The sequence below is a fragment of the Echinops telfairi genome, unplaced genomic scaffold (assembly GCF_000313985.2).
Source record: "Echinops telfairi isolate 266 unplaced genomic scaffold, ASM31398v2 ScPeMD7_3;HRSCAF=10, whole genome shotgun sequence".
NCBI classification, from domain to species: Eukaryota; Metazoa; Chordata; class Mammalia; order Afrosoricida; family Tenrecidae; genus Echinops; species Echinops telfairi.
The window spans coordinates 23,172,550-23,189,742 of NW_022103899.1; the positions used below are offsets into that span (position 1 = coordinate 23,172,550).

Here is a 17,193-nt window from a genome sequence, read left to right on the forward strand (position 1 = left end):
TCCCCAAGGAGAAGCCACATGGACCTAACCCGATGCAGCCCTGGGTGCTGCAGCACCCATGTGTTGACCCCTGCCAGCACTGAGATGTTTACACATTCACTGACTCTGCTTTCCTCCTGCAGTCGGCATCGTTGTGTTTGTTTTGTGAGAAGGAGGAGGACTTTGTGGATTGGTGTTGGACATATGGGTTAATGTTGGACTGTGGGCTTGGGCAGCACTGGGTTGGGATAGTTTCTTGATGCGCACTTAACCTTTACATAAAACTCTCTCTTATACATGAGTTTCTGTGGATTTGTTTCTCTAAAGTGCCCAGACTAATACAGGTAGTGAGTTTTCTATTTTTGTTTGTTTAAGGACTCGAAAAACAATAATGGGAAAAGAAACTAGCCCAACAATGCTGAACACATCTTGTAACACAATGAAATCAGTCTCACATTTCCAGCTGCAATTATCAATAACTTCCTTTCCTTTGGACACATATTATTTTCATTGTAAACTTGTCTGACTTAACATAACATACCCAAAGTGGCAATTAAAATTTTTCTTATGGCAAAATTAATTTTCCCTCTCTGCCATCGAATTGATTCTTAGTCATAGTGACTCTAGTGGAGTGGTAGAGTGCCCCTGTGGATTTCTGAGACTGTCTCTCTTTACGAGAGCAGAAAGCCTCATGTCTCTCACTGAGCTGCAGGTGGTTTGAACTGTTGTCCTGTGGTTAGCCGCCCAACATGTTACTCACTATGCCACCAGGGTTCCTTAACATCTAAGATAAAATCGATCATTTTAACCATTAAAAAATCATTTTATTGGGGGCTCATACAGCTCTTATCACAATCCATCCATTGTGTCAAGCACTTTTGTACATATGTTGTCATCATCATTTTCAAAACATTTTCTTTCTACTTGAGCCCTTGGTATCAGCTCATTTCCCCCCTCCCCCCCAACCTCCCTCATCCTTGATAATTTATAAAAAAAATTTTCATGTATTACACTGACCGATGTCTCCCTTCACCCACTTTTCTGTTGTCTGTCCTCCTGGGAGGGGGTTATATGTAAATCATTGCGATCAGTTCCCCCTTCCTCCCCCTGCCTTCCCCTTATTGGTCCTGCGGGGTTTATCTGTCCTGGATTCCCTGTGTTTCCAGCTCTTATCTATAGCAGTGTACATCCTCTGGTCTAGCGGATTTGTAAGGTAGAATTGGGGTCATGATAGTGGGGGGGGGGGAGTATTAAAGACTAGAGGAAAGTTCTATGTTTCATCGGTGCTACACTGCACCCTGACTGGCTCGTCCATTTTAACCATTTTAAGTATACAATGCAGTATGCAACCACCAAACCCATCTATTGCCAAAACGTTTAACCATCTAATACAGAAACTCCATACCCATTCATAATTCCCTGTCTGTCCCTTCCTCACTCCCCGTCCCAAGCCCTGATAGCAACCTGGAATCTTTAAACTGACCTACTCTAGAACAGTTTCACATATATTCAATCAAACAATACTTGTCCTTTTGTGCCTGACATATTTAACGTAGCACAATGCTTTCATGTTTCAGGCATGTATTAGAGTTCCATTCCTTTTTATAGCTCAGTAATATTCGACGGTAATACTATATTTTATCCATTCATCTTTTGACAGTCACTTGGATTGTTTCCACCTTCTGGCTGTTGTGAATAATGTTGCTATGAACACTGATATACAAATATCTGAATATTGGGGCATATTTTCTAAGAGTGGATTGTGAAGCATATGGGAATTATGTTACATTTTTTGAGAAACAATCATTTTTTTCCCACAGCAGTGATACCATTTTATATTTCCACTAGCAGCGGGTGAGTATTCCAATTTCTCTACATCCTCACAAGTGTTTTCTATATTCCAACTTTGCTATACCCACTGGGCTAACCATAAGGGTAACAGTTCAAAACCATCAGGAGCTCCTCAGGAGACAGATGAGGCCTTCTATTCCTGTAAACAGTTACAGTCTTGGAAATTCACAGGGGCAGTTCTGTCCTGTAGGGTTGCTATGAGTCAGATTTGACTTGACAGTGAATTTGGTTTTAGTTTGGAGAACAAATATGAAAGGAAATTTGGTGGCGCTCTTAGGTAAGCATTGGGCTGCAAACCACAAGGTCAGCAGTGGTTTAAAGCCCTCAGTCTATCCCCAGGAGAAAGATGAGGCTATGTGTTTCCATAAAGATTTGTTGTTGTTAGGTACCACAGAGTTGACTCCGACTCACAGGACCCAGAGTACAACAGAACGAAGCACTGTCAGGTCCTGTGTCATTCTTACAAACCCCGGAGCCCATTGTTGCAGCCATGTGTCAACCCATCTTGTCAAGGGCCTCCTTTTTTGCTGTCCCTCCACTTTACCGAGCATGATGTCCTCCAGGGAGTGGTCTCTCATGACAACATGTCCAAAGTACATGAGGTGAAGGCACCATCCTTCTTCTACGGAGTGTTTGTTTGTTCTTTTGGCCGTCCATGATACTTTCAAGATTCTTTGCCAGCACCATAATTCAAGTGTATCAATGCTTTTCTGGTCCTCCTTATTCAATGTCCAACGGGCATAGAGGCCATTGAAAATATCTTATGTTGGGTCAGGAGCATGTTAGTTCTCAAAGTAACCTCCTTGCTCTTCAACACTAAAATAGGTCTTGTGCCGCATATTTACCAAGCGCAACGCACCCTGTGTAGGGCCCGTGCGAGCCAGAATCGTCTTCATGACAGTGAGTTTGGTTTTGGTTTGTGTATCAGAGTTGTATCCTCTCACCATACTTATTCAATCTGTATGCTGAGCAAATAATCAGAGAACTTGGATTAAATGAAGAATATGGCATCCAGAATGGAGGAGAGCTTATTGACAACCCGTACTATGGCGATGACACAACCTTACTTGCCGAAAGTAAGCACTTGAACCATTTGTTGAAAAAGATCAAGGATTACAGCCTTCAGTATGGATTACCATTCAATGTGAAGAAGACCAAAATCCAAAACACTGGACCAATAGGAAACATCATGATCCAAGTGGCTGACGCCAAAGCATAGCATTTTCAATCGCCTCCTGTGCCTGTGAAAACTACAGTGAAACGTCAGTGCACTCGGATTGTGGTGCTGGTGAAGAATATCGCGTAGCTGCCAAAAGCACCACCAACCTTCCTTGGAAGAAGTACAGCCAGAATGCTCCTCATAAGCAAGCTCAACTCGACTTCTCAGCCACCTCAGACCTACTATCGGGAGAGACCAGTCCCTGGAGCAGGGTCTTCTGCTTGGGAAAGCAGAGGGGCGTGAAAGGGAGGAAGGCCCTCAACATGATGGGTTGACACAGTGGCGGCAACAATGGGCTCAAATGTAGGAGCAGCTGCGAGAACGAGAGACTAGATCGTGACGGGAGTGGAAAGCCTCCACGTGCTCCCGGAGAGCAGCTGCCCACAGCAGGCATTTATCTTCATTATTTCTACCCGAATCCAGTTCCTCGGGCTCCTTAGCTAAGGAATGTTCTCAAGCTCAAACCGCCAGAGGGCGAGGGCGGGAGTGGGGCGGGGCGGGGGCGGAGCCACGGAGCGACGGAGCTGCGCCCGGCCTCATTGGCTCTCGGGCCGGAAGGCGCGGCGCGGCTCTCACTGCGCATGCGCCCCGCACACGCGCCCCTAAAGCACCGCCTCCGGGCTCCGCGAGCCGGTGTGGGTCCACCCCGACCATGTTGCGGATTCGTGGCCGCCGCTTGTTAGCATGCACCGCCTCCCGTACGGTGTTGCTCCTTCAGGATTCTGGTCCTCGCCACTACTGCTCGGGTCCTCTCGGTGCTCGAGACAAGGTACCCGGCGGTCGCGCCTACTTCACGACGCCTATTTTCTACGTGAACGCGGCGCCGCACATTGGGCACCTGTACTCGGCGCTTCTGGCGGACGCCCTGTGCCGCCGACACCGTCTTCTCCGGGTTCCTGGCGCCGCCGCCACCCGGTTCTCCACTGGCACCGACGAGCACGGCCTGAAGATCCAGCAGGCGGCAGTCGCTATGGGCCTTGCCCCAGCGGAGCTGTGTGACCGAGTCTCTGCCCAGTTCCAGCAGCTTTTCCAGGAGGCTGGGATCGCCTCCACCGACTTCATCCGCACTACCGAGGGGCGGCACCGAGTGGCCGTGCAGCACTTCTGGGAGGTGCTGCGGGCCCGGGGTCTGCTCTACAAAGGCCTTTATGAAGGTTGGTACTGCGCATCTGACGAGTGCTTCCTGCCTGAGGCCAAGGTCACCAGACAGCAGGGCCCTGCTGGGGAAGCGTGCCCCGTCTCCCTGGAGAGTGGGCACCCTGTGTCCTGGACCAGGGAAGAAAACTACATTTTCAGGCTTTCCCAGTTCCGGGAGCCGCTTCTGCGGTGGCTGCGGGGCGACCCGCAAGCCATTAGCCCGGAAACATTCCATAACATAGTCCTACAGTGGCTAGAGGAGGAGCTGCCCGACCTGTCTGTGTCTCGTAGGAGTAGCCAGTTGCACTGGGGCATTCCGGTTCCTGGAGACGATTCACAGACTATCTATGTTTGGCTTGATGCCTTGGTCAACTACCTCACTGTAATCGGCTATCCGGATGCCACGTTCAAGTCTTGGTGGCCAAGCACCTCTCATGTAATAGGCAAAGACATTCTCAAATTCCATGCCATCTATTGGCCTGCTCTTCTCATGGGGGCAGGCATGAGCCCTCCACATCGCATCTATGTCCATTCCCACTGGACGGTCTGTGGCCAGAAGATGTCCAAGAGCTTGGGCAATGTGGTGGACCCTAGGACTTGCCTTGACCGCTACACTGTGGACGGCTTCCGCTACTTTCTTCTTCGTCAGGGGGTCCCCAACTGGGATTGTGACTACTATGATGAAAAGGTGGTTAAGTTGCTGGATTCTGAGCTGGCAGATGCCCTGGGAGGTCTCTTGAACCGATGCACTGCCAAGAGAATAAATCCTTTTGGGATTTACCCGGCCTTCAGCCCTGCCTGTTTCCCCAGCCAGCCTGGAGGGGTGGAACCATCAGTTCGTGCTCAAGCGGAGGACTATGCTCTGGTCAGAGCAGTGTCTTCTCTGCCCAAACAGGTAGCAGACTACTATGATAACTTTCAGATCTATAAGGCTCTGGAGGCAGTGTCCAGCTGTGTTCGGCAGACGAATGGCTTTGTCCAGAGGCATGCACCGTGGAAGTTGACCTGGGAGAGCCCAGCGGATGCGCCCTGGTTGGGTACTGTGCTTCACGTGGCCATGGAATGTTTGCGGGTCTTTGGAACTTTGCTCCAGCCAGTCACTCCAACTCTCGCTGACAAACTGCTGTCAAGGCTGGGGGTCTCTGCCACGGAGAGGGGCCTTGGAGACCTCTCTTTTTTGTCTCGATTCTATGGACACCCTTGCCCTTTTGAAGGGAGGACATTAGGACCTGAAACTGGACTCTTGTTTCCAAGGTTGGACCAGTCCAGAGCTTGGATGGTAAAAGCCCACAGGACCTAGAATTTCTGTTTACTGGCTTTGTGTTTACTAAACTAAACTTTGTATTCTGTATTTTCAGGAAAAGATACTAGTTTGAAAGTATCAAGTACCCTCAAAAGCTTTGTCTCTGTGAAAAGAGGTTTGCAGCCTTTTGGCTTCTTCCCCCAGGGCTTCAGCGTCTCTGCCTGTTAACCACTGCCCTTGCACACCAGTGTCTTTTGGATGTCTCCAGGGGAAAGGCAGGTTAGAGACAACAGGTTTAGTACTATTCATTCTCATTGCATACCTTCCCAACTACAAGTTAGTTTTTGGCCCAGACTACCTCTCAGAGCTTGTCCAGGGCAAATGAATGCAGTGACTCCTTTTAGGAGAGTGGCGGCGGCTGTGCTTTAGGTCTGTGACATCAACTTTTCTAAGTCACCCTTTTGTTACACGTTGGCTCTCCTACCTCAGTGTTGCCAAGAGTCACCTCTTAAAAAAGAGATTCTGTTATTGAAGCTTTAAGAACTCATGCTTTAGGCCAGAGGATTTTGCCCTTCTTCATCCCAGGCTTTGAATTCTTATCCCCATGTCTCCCTAGATTTCTGAGCCCTTTAGCTGTGTTTTGTAACGTTACACTTTAACCAGTAGATGGCCCTGCCCTCACATAGAAACCCTCCACATTGAGGCTTCAGAAGTTAGACTACATTTTCGGCATTCTTAATTTTACAGCGTTTTTATTGCTTTTCTTGAAATAAGGGGTGACTTCTTTACAACCACTAGTGCTTTTACAGGATACAATTAAAAACCCAGAATCCTCATTTCTTTTCAACTACTGAAAAATGACATCTAAACTTTTAGCAAGCTAGCAAGTAAAAATGCTTGAGGTACTTGGTATGTTAACAAAGTGTAAGCTTCAGTAGCACTAGGTTATAGGATATCTATAAACAGCTCAAACGGGCAGGATTTTCTTCATGTCACTGTAGTCTTAGTTGGTAACAGAATGTAGAAATTGTGTAGTGATTATAAATGTGGACACATCTACTTCCAGTTTCTCCTGGTTTTGCCCTTTACCCTATGAACTTAATAAAGTTTAAAAGCTTGTAAGTACCTTATTCATGCCTGCTCTGTTGCATTGGTTGAAGGGAAGACAGGATCAGTGCTCCAGGAAATCTCAAACTGGACTTAGTGATCTCTTTAAGACTTCGTAAGAGAACATCACAGAGAAGATGTTAAGTATGGATTTATGCAATAACACACACCCAGTAAGCTAGTGTTGTATCTCATGTGACTGGATACCTATGCCAGTAGTTAAAATGAGAACTTGCTAGGGAAATTTCCATTTTAAGCAAGCAGAAAAGGCTCATCACGTTGGCAACGAAAGGCTATTACTCTGGTAGTTCCCTCATTTATTTTTGGTGGCACCATGCAGCTCCAGGGCTTTACTTGGAGGCATTTCTTAGAAAAGACTGCTTGCAAGAATTCTAAAGGTGGGACCCTCCAGAGCCTCTCTATTCATAATGGAATTCTTGGCTTTCCATGAGACCTATTTCAACTCCCTGCTTAAAATAGCGTGGGGTATGGTATCTGTGGGGTCTGGGTAGGACAGAGTGGTGAAAGATGGATGTGTCTACATAGATAAGAGCAAAGGACTTGGTAAAAAAGTGGGGTGGTCCCCTCTACCCACTCAAGTGCCCTTTCAGCAGTCCTGACAGTTCCTACCATGTGTGGAGATGTGATCTTTCTCCTTGAGTGATCTGTCCCATGACCCAGTGCTGGTCCGTGCAATGGACCTTGGTTTGCCACAGGGTGGGTGTTAATGGAGTGTCATGTGTGCAGGCACTTAACTGGCTATCAAAATATGACACTAGAGGGCCCAAGCAATTCGGGGAGGATATGTATTACTACGGTAATTTTGAATGGAGAGGGGTCCATGTTATTGACTTTGGGGGTAGTATAGAAGGTGGGCTATTTGGATTCTCTATAGGTGGCACATAATGTGGGTACTGAGCTGGTATGCTCAATTTGATCCAGCATTTTAAGAATGGCAACTGCCATTAAAACTAGCGAGCATGTGCTTCTAAAAGAGGACATCCTAACCATTTCTAGGAAAGGGTCATTTGTAGAGGTCTAAAATGGGTGGGCCCCATGCCTGTTCTGTAGCTGTTCAAAGATATACTTGTATGAGCACACTATACATGCTGTCACTAGACACTTAGCTACCAAACTTTGAAGGTAGCCTTGATGGAAGAAATTTTGTTTTAAGTAGGGTAATTGATCTTCAGTGGGAGAAGTTGGTCCCAGAATTGCATTCCCTGGAGTTAGGGTTCTTCTGAGGAAGATCCCCTTACCTTAGAACTGTTAGTATCTTATGAGCCATCTTGTGGACCCTTGACCAGAAAGAAGTTTCCCCAAAATAGTAGCTGTAAGGCTCACAAGTATCAATGTTTGAGTATTTCTTAGAGTATTGGAGGAGGTGGTATAGAACTACCTAGATCAGATGTTCATGGAGTATCTTGGTTATTTAGATATCAGTCCTATTTATGAAATCATGAAGTTGTAGGTCATGTGTTTGCTAAGTGCCACCATTATCTAGTAGAGGGCCCTTCCACCAGTGAAATTCATAAACTAGGCATTGCAGATGTCTAAATGTATGAAGATTTGTGACTATATGGAGGTCAAGGGTAGGCAGGTAAAGGAATAGGCATCCTCTCTTAAGGTTTCATTGAAATCCCAGTTACTCTGCAAGTAGGCTTTATTGTTCTTGAAAGACTTACGGACTTAAGAGGGGCCATGAAAAGTCTGATTGTTAAGTTGATGTCAGAGTACTGATGAAGGCATAGGCTAATAAACGTGGGCTCTGAGGTACAAGGCCTTTTGTACCTTTCAAAGATTAAAAAGCAAAATGTCACTTTGAGGTCTAAGATTTGAGCCAGGGTAGTTTGAATGACCTCAAATGTACGAAAGCTGCACAATGAATAAGGAAGACTGACGATGCGATGCTTTTGAATGATGGTAAAGAATAGTGAATATACCATAGATTGCCAGAAGAATGTGCAAATCTGACTTGGCAGAAGTATAGTCAGAAAACTTTTTAAAACAATGATAGCAAGATTTCATCTACATACTTTGGACATGTTGTCTGGAGAGACCAGTCCCTAGAGGAGGACATGAATGGCATGGGACTGGGCAGTATTTTATTCGGTGGGCTGCAGGGCTGCTGTAAGTTGGGACCAACGGGGTGCCATCTAACAACATAACTCTTCAGCTCTGGGAGCTGCTGAAACTGCACTGAAACCACTAACTGCTCAGGTTGTAGGACTCCAACTAGTGTGTCGGCTCAAACTCACGAAGTAGCTTGGGTTGCAGGTGACAGAAACAAACATTCATCAGCAAATTCCATCTTGGGCATTACAGTAGGAGTTGTTTCCTGGATCTTTCGCTCCCCCACGCTACTGGGTGTAGAATGGCAGTGTTGGGTCTGCATTAGTGAAGCCTACAATTATGGGGATGTCAGGTTTATGATTTAGCCTATAAAGCTGCTTTCCTCAATGCATAAATGTCTTCTGGAGGCAATTCCCTGCTATTAGAGCGCTACCAGAATACAGAGCAACTCTAATTAGTGAGGTCTTGGTTGTGGTCAGCCTGATGGGTCTAGTCCCTGTACTTGCTTGTGCCAGAATGAATAATATCAGTGTCAACCCAACAAGACAGGAAAAGGGAGTTGGGGGGGGGGGGGCTAAAGAAAAATATGGTGGCGAAACCATAATACGATGGCGGGAGTAAATACAAATACAATTATACTAAAATATAACTGCATGGGATGAACCTTCTGTAAAAATAACATACCATGATCAATCATTGAGCATCCTGTAGTTTTATACAAATGTGCACACTATATATATTTTTGCCAACCACACACCCCTTCTTCCAGTGCACCATTTTTGTAAGCATTTTGTAAGTGTGGGTGCATGTTATTTAGGTGGACACTGCTTGTGGAAAAAATACTGTATATTGACGGGCACTGGGAAAAGGAAGTAGTATAAAAGAGTTAAAGATCTGAAGATAGAAGATCCAAATTAGAACACTAATTGAACTATATCAATTAGTGTTTCCAGATAAGACATTGGCTTCTTGGAGCTGGATTAAGAATCCCTAGTGGCTCACTTGTTAAAGTGTTCATCTGCTACTCTAGGTTGTTGGTACAAACCCACCAGCCATTCCATGGGAGAAAGATGCATCAGGCTGCTTTTGTAAAGACTGATAGCCTTGGAAAGCCCACGGAACAGCTTGACCCTGTCGTACGGGGTTGTTATGAGACAGAATCGGCTTGACAGCAGTGTGCTTGGATTCGTTTGGATAGTTAGATTATGAAGCAGATGAGTACCAAAATAGAAACTTGTAAAACACACCTACCGTTGTTGTGAGATGGGTACAATCTTTTGCAAATTGTTGAAAAATTGAAACACTGTCTAATCTGTTTTTCTTTTTCCTTAACTAATTTGTTTCTTATTTTCAGAACACTGTTCCAACTAATAGGCTCCAACAGTTCTTGAAGCAAGAGCACACTATTATAAATTCATGAATCAATATTTTGAAATTAGCCTTTACTAATGAATACTTTAAGCACACATTTATCTTTAAACAAAGGCATATAGTCAAAAGTTTTATTTGAAGTAACTATTATAGTAACAAAACCAGAGAACTTTATTAGAGGTCTCAAACACTGAAACTTTGTCATTTTATACATAAAGTTTTAATGCAAATGAACTATTAAGATATATTTTACTAACAATTTTTAAGTTTTATTGCTGTATTCTTATGACATCTTTCCTAACAAGTGTACAGAAGCTAGGTTAAATGTCCTTGACTCCAGTTACCAAAATAAATAGCAGTCCATTAGTTAAATGTCACATTGTGGATAATTCCTAATAAGCTCTATCTCACAGTACAGTGGAGACATATTCTAACCTCCAAAAATTAAATGGAGACTTTATTAAGAATTACATAAGTAATATTCATTGTCATATTTTACATTTTAAAAATGGAATGTAGCTATTATAATTATATTGATCCTGGGCTACATTTTGAAAGACGTGTGATGAAACCTACTTATATAGGTCTCCTAACATTTTAAATGTATTTTTTAAATGTTGAAAGTGTCCAAGTCCTTGTTAATTGTGAGGCCAAGACAAGTTAGATTTTTATGTTTTAAATGATTTCTTCTCAGAACTCTGTAAATGCAAACCATATTGCACAATGGATGCCTTTTCAGGGTTTTTGCACAGTCGATTTTGACTTGCTGACAGAGATGGATATCTTATAAAATGTACCCGCTACAGCATATTTCAGATCACCTTTAAAACTATTTGCTAAAGTATGTGTGAAGGTTTTTTTAAAAAAAAAATTTAGGGGGGTGCTCTTACAGCTTTTATTATGAAGGTTTTTATAGGCTCTTCAATTCTAGTAAATTGAAATTACTGCATAAACTTTCTATATTTTAATTTCTATGGCGTTTATTTTACAGAAAAAACGTACAACACCTTAACATCCTGCATTTTATATAAAGAGCAAAACTTTTTAGGCCTGAGTTCTGTTTGATTTTATGATGTAATATTGGAATGTAATTAATTAAATTGAACTAATGCATAAGAAGCTGTTTTGGCATTTAAAAAGAAAATATAAACACTAGAAGCAAAGTACTGAAAATATGTAAGATTAATGGAATGGAAACTGATGGTTTGAATTTCATACCATTTTGGAAGAGGTATTTTACTTGGATATAAAATGAATATTAACAGTCATATGGCTCAGTATAAAATTTTTTTCTTAATAAAATATCCACATAAAAACCAGCCTCTAGAAGATAGTTTATGAAAATTTTGAAATAAAGCCTTTTGGATGTAACTGATGTCATGGAACTAGTTCTCTAACATAAGGAGAGCAAATAGCACTTCTAGTCCTTCGTCTGCAGAGACCATCTAAGAGCGGAGTTACCTGCGGTGGAGCCTAACGCCAAGCTAAAACTGTCCAGCTAAGCACAGAAATCGGGAAATCAATGTGCTCTTATACCAGACAAGAGCAAAGCAAACCCAGAGGAGAAATACATTGAAAACTTACTGAGAAAGGGACTATAGCACTAAGTTAAACCAAGTTATCAAAATTAATAATTGGCAAAAATTTGTAGAGGTGTGTGACTATTCAATATGTGAAAGCAAGTAAGTCTGAGCTCAGATTTTAAACTAGCCATTCTCTAAAGAAAGGCGCATCATCACTAGGGCAAAGGCATAACAATCTATTGACTAAACAGAATTTCTTGCAGTTTTATCTTCATTTTGCTATTGTCACAGAAAATATTAGCATATTAAATGTGTTATTTTAATTGAAAACTATTTTTACAAATGGTTGGAAATGGCCTGTATAACATAATCCTAAGTCTCATTTTTTCCAAGCAGTATTTGGGTATTTATGTAGGGTAGACAAATATAAATATATTAGATTTTTTGAATATTCTGCATAATAGGTCAGATACTAATAAGTATTTTCAGATGTTTCTTTTATAGGCTGCTAAAAACATATAATCCAAGTTAAGAATGCGTGGCTTTCGTTGCTTTGTTACCAAAGCTAAAAATCCTAAATGACTGGCCTGAAATAGATTGTATTAAAATCACCTCAAATTGTTAATGTTTCCAAATTAATATTCTTATGAGGTTCTCTTCAAAACATCAAATGGGAAAAAAAGATGCCTTTAGGCCAGACATTTTCTATTAACGAAAAGTCCCTTATGTGCTATCATTGGTCACTTCAGAGCTCTCTTGAGACTATTCTGAGCCTAAGGCTGAGTGTTTAGTTTTGTGTCTGTGCATTTTTACCATGACACAGTAAAAAGAATCTTAACAATGAAAAGCTAAGACATTGATCTTTTATCAGTAAAGTTTTTTTTTGCAATTATGGCTATGTTACATTATCCATAAAATAAGAACAAAATCTCACAATTTAAGCAGAATTTTTTTGGTACAAATGAATTTTCATATCACTTCAGTTCTTCTTTTCTTTATATCTGGAAAGAAAAAAGTAATGCAATCTTTATATAGCTGAATCAAAGTATTATGGAAATATATTGATGTAAGAACACAATTGCTGAAAATAAGTTAAGGAAAACACTTTATATGTAAATTTTTTAGGGTTATATTTTAAAAATACATTTACTTGTGTGGACTCAAAATTTACAGAAGTTTTAGGGAAAAAATGCTTTTGTATCTACTCAATGAACTTGAAAAATAAAACACAGGATTAAAAACAAATGCGGAAAATACCAGGCAAATGAAAAAGGATTGTTTCAGGATCGGTTGACTAGGATTCCAGTGATAGAATATCCAACAACAAATTATTTTCAAGTAATTGTAAGAAAATATTCTCAAAAAGTTGAGTGGTTTAGGCTGTTAAAATATTCTTTAATGTAACTAAGCTGCTGGGTTTGATTCTACAACCTAAATCTTTTGGCTCAGAAGTAGTAAGAGCCTGTGCCCAAAGCGTCCCTCCATGGCAGTCCATCATCCGTTAGTGGACAGGTAAACAAATGAACTCAAGTTCTCGTTGCGCTATCATTTTCGTAGCATTATAGGAATGCTATGTGGCTTTTAAAAAGCCGTTCTTACTCTTGCTCAGCAAAAGTGCAGCACCACTGTCACTCTCAGAGTGGACATGAAAATAAAATATCACCCATAACATTTTTTCCCCATAGCATGTAATTAAATTTCATTAAATGATAAATTTCTAGGCTGTCAATTTAAATATTGCTCACTTAGAACTTATTTTATTATTGATCCAATCTCCTATGAAGTATTTTTTTACAAGGGAAATTTGAGATCTATATTATATAGACAGAATTTAAAGAAAAGCTAGGATGGCCATTTAAAATTTTTAAAAGTGCTCTTTTTAGTGTACCATTTTTAATTATAGAAATAATCCAATTTTGAATGAGCAGGAAATCACGTTTTTATAATTAAAAAGGAAAAATATAATATTATGGGTATATTTTATTTAGCAAGGCTCAGTTTTGAAAAGCCTAGAAACTTCACAAACTAAGACCTCAGTGAAAGATAAGGAACTATTGACATGTGTCATGGTGGTAAGGGAAGAAATACATATCCAGCCTGCTATGATAGATGCAGTGACTGCTTATACTTGCTAAAATGCGGTAAGAAGGTTTCTACTTCATATATGAATGATAAAAAGAGGGCCAGTAAGACAGAAGGTAGAAGCAACAAAGCCCACATGGAAGAAGCACACCAGCCTATGCAATCACGTGGTGTCGAAGGGATCAGTTATAAGGCATCATCAGAACAAAAAATCTTACCATAGTGAATGATGGGGGAAGTGCGGAGTGGAGACCCAAAGCCCATTAGTAGGCCACTGGAGATCCCCTTGCAGAGGGGTCTCAGGGAGGAGATGAGCCAGTTAGGGTGTGATGTAGCAACGATGAAAAATACAACTTTCCTCTGGTTCCTAAATGTTTCCTCCCCGCTCCCACTATCATGACACGAATTCTACCTTGCAAGTCTGGCTAGACCAGAGGATGTACACTGGTACAGATAGGAACTGGAAATCCAGGGAATCCAGGGTGGTTGAGCCCTTCAGGACCAGTGGTGTGAGTGGCGATACTGGGAGGGTAATGGGAGAATGGGTAGGAAAGAGGGAACGGATTACATGGAACTATATGTGACCTCCTCCCTGGGGGACGGACAACAGAAAAGTGGGTGAAGGGAGACATCGGATAGGGCAAGATATGACAAAACAATAATTTATAAATTATCAAGGGCTCATGAGGGAGGGGGGAGCGGGGAGGGAGGGGAAAAATGAGGACCTAATGTCGGGGGTTTAATGTGGAGAGGAAATATTTTGAGAATGATGAGGGCAATGAATGTACAAATGCACTTTACACAATTGATGTATGTATGGATTGTGATAAGAGTTGTATGAGCCCTAATAAAATGATTAAAAAAAAAAAAGACAGAAGGTAATACTTTAAGTGTACTTAACCTTGTCAACTTTGGCTACAGTAGTCTGTATAAGATAAATGGGCATTATATGTTAGATTTCTGGATATCATACAGATTATTTTAAACATGTACTAACATCACCAAGATTTCATTATAAATCTACAGTTTGAAAGCTGTTATCAAAAACATAAGAAAGTATATAAAAAGTGAACGCCCCAATTCACTGCCATCCAGTCAATGCTGACTCATAGGGACCCCCCTGTGGGTTTCTGAGACGGCACTGTTTACAGGAGTAGAAAGCCCAGTCTTTCTCCTGTGGAGCTGTTGGTTGGTTTTGAACTGTACACCATGTGGGTCCCAGCCCAATGTGTAACCACTACACCACCACAGCACCCTTGAGAAAGCGGATACAAACCTAAATACAGTAGAACCCTGGTCCTCAACTGCTTCAGTCCTCGACATAATCGGATTTCCACGCGAAACGTCAAGAACATTTCGCATCGGAGCTCCAAGAAAACATCGGAATCAACCCACGCACGTGGTTTTGTAAACAAACTAGTTCGTGTTTTGGTCACTCGGCGTTAGTTGGTGTTAGTATGTGTTAACCTTTTGCTGCTGTGCTCCAAGCGTTCTGATATAATTTTCTTAGTTTTTGTGGCTTTGTTCAGTTTTTAGATAAAAAACATTGGTCCTAAGAGTTTTTTAAAAGTATCATCATGCTAAGAAACTGGTTAACCGTGTTAGGGATATTGTTGATAATTTAGTAAACCCTTTTAGAAAACATTTAAGGAAACGCCAACAGCAGACCACATTTGATAGATTTTTTTTTTTTTTTGAGAAAGCCAGTCAGGTCCTAGTGACAAAAGGCAAAGAAGGGAAAAACTCCTGAAAAGCAGCTACCAGTTAATTTTTATGGAAGGGGTTCCCTTTCCCAACAATGACTCTCCCTCCAAGCCTCTCCACATCCGCGCCACGGATCCAGATGCTCCTCAGTCTCAAGGTGTGGGCCATCCTGTAGTGGTTAGAAACCTTTCTTAATGTTGTGTTTCTTATTTAAATTGTATTATTTAACCCTGCATTTATTTACTTTGAAATTTCTGTGTCATGTTTTGTATAAAAAGGCAAGGTTAGGGTAAAAACTTGGTAGTCGAGAACAGATTAATCCATTTTCAGTTATTTCTTATGGGAAAAATGGATTCGGAACTTGATTGCATTGCATCTCGATGCTCCTTCTAGAATAGATTAGCATGAGGTTTGGGGTTCTACTGCACAGTGAAATTAAAATATAGAACTCCAGTCTATTCTCTATATATTATTTCCCTAATAAGAGAATGCTTTCTTGAACGGTGTTGTTGTTAGGTGCCATCCAGTCAATTACAGATTATAGTGATCTGTGTACAACAGAACAAAACACTTCACGGCCCTGCACCCTCTGTACAATCGTCCCTTTGCCCAAGCCTGTTGTGGCAGCCACTGTGTCAATCCATTTCCTCCAGGGCCTTCCTCTTTCTAGCTGCCCCTCCACTTTACCCAGCATGATGACCTTCTCCAGGGATTGCCTCTCCTGACATGTGCAAAGTGTGTAAGACCAGGTCTTGCCGTCCTTGCTGCTAAGGAGCCCTGTGGGCTTACTTATTCCAACAGCTTTTCAGTGGAGGAATAGGTCAATTAAAAAGCTTCAAATAAGTCATAAAAGTGGGTAATTCTTTTGTGGCTTATCAGACCTAGATACTTTTAATGTTAAAAGTATTTTAAGCAATGTTATCACACAGTTTATTTATATTGTGGATTCTTTGTGAAGTTACAAAATATTCTTCCACCCAGAAAAGAACTACATTTATGAAGTATTATAAAATAAGTTATAAGTAGTTTGTAAAAATCAAGAGAGAAAATTTACCCCAATGATGTAGACCATATTGAAGCTTGGGCACTACTACAGTTGAGCTAAGGAAACAATTGTAATTGTCCATTTATTTTAGAACCACACCAAGTTTATGAGCATAAAATATGACATGAGCTTGGTAGTTGCCATTAGGATGTAAAAAAGAAAGCTAAACTAAAATTGCTAGTTTAATTCATTCCCACAATAACATGCTATATAAACCCCAAAACCTACCCCCTACACAAAAATAACCAAACCCACTGTAGCCAAGTTGATTGTAGACTCGTAGCAACCTTACAGTGGTCTATATAAGGAATGATAAACATTTATGGTAAAGAGCCTTGGTAGCATGGTAGGTTATGTGTTGGGCTGCTAACTACAAGATCAGCAGTTCAAAACCACCAGCCCCTCTAGGGGATAAAGATGAGACTTTCTACACTATATGGTCCCTATGAGTAAAAACTGACTCAATGGCAGAGAGAGAGAGAGAGAGAGAGAGAGAGAGAGGTGCTTATGTTATTAGCAAAAAGGATGGAAACAAAACAAAGACCAAGGAGACATAGGTAGTTTTCCAAAACATATAGTAGTTAGCACAGGCAATGGAAATCCTTTGCTATCACAGGGATTACAGTTTTTCTGGGATGTCTTAGGCGCTCTTTCTTTTCACCTTCTGTTCCTTATATTTTCTAGAACAGTGATTTGTACAATCCTTTTTTAAAAAAATCAATTTATTGGGGCTCATAAAATTCATCACAATACATAGATCAATTGTGTAAAGCACATCTATACATTTGTTGCTCACATCATTCCCAAAATTCGCTTACCTCTTGGGTTCCCAGAATCAGCTCATTTTCCTTTCCCCCCC

The 17,193-nt window shown here is 41.5% G+C and overlaps 2 protein-coding genes across 4 annotated transcripts in view; one reads left to right on the plus strand and one right to left on the minus strand.

The window, feature by feature from the left end:
• Window positions 1-3,701: 3,701 nt before the first annotated feature.
• Window positions 3,702-6,559, plus strand: MARS2 (methionyl-tRNA synthetase 2, mitochondrial). The gene has a single exon (XM_004701733.2). The coding sequence runs from the start codon at window positions 3,702-3,704 to the stop codon at window positions 5,484-5,486; it is 1,785 nt and encodes a 594-aa protein (XP_004701790.1). The 3' UTR covers window positions 5,487-6,559.
• A 5,825-nt stretch (window positions 6,560-12,384) lies between these two features.
• Window positions 12,385-17,193, minus strand: part of BOLL (boule homolog, RNA binding protein) — a 69,841-nt gene continuing 65,032 nt past the window's right edge. For all 3 annotated transcript variants that reach the window (XM_045295013.1, XM_045295015.1, XM_004701521.2), the window contains one exon: window positions 12,385-12,504. The gene's annotated coding sequence lies outside the window, so the exon portion shown is untranslated. The remainder of the gene's footprint in view (window positions 12,505-17,193) is intronic.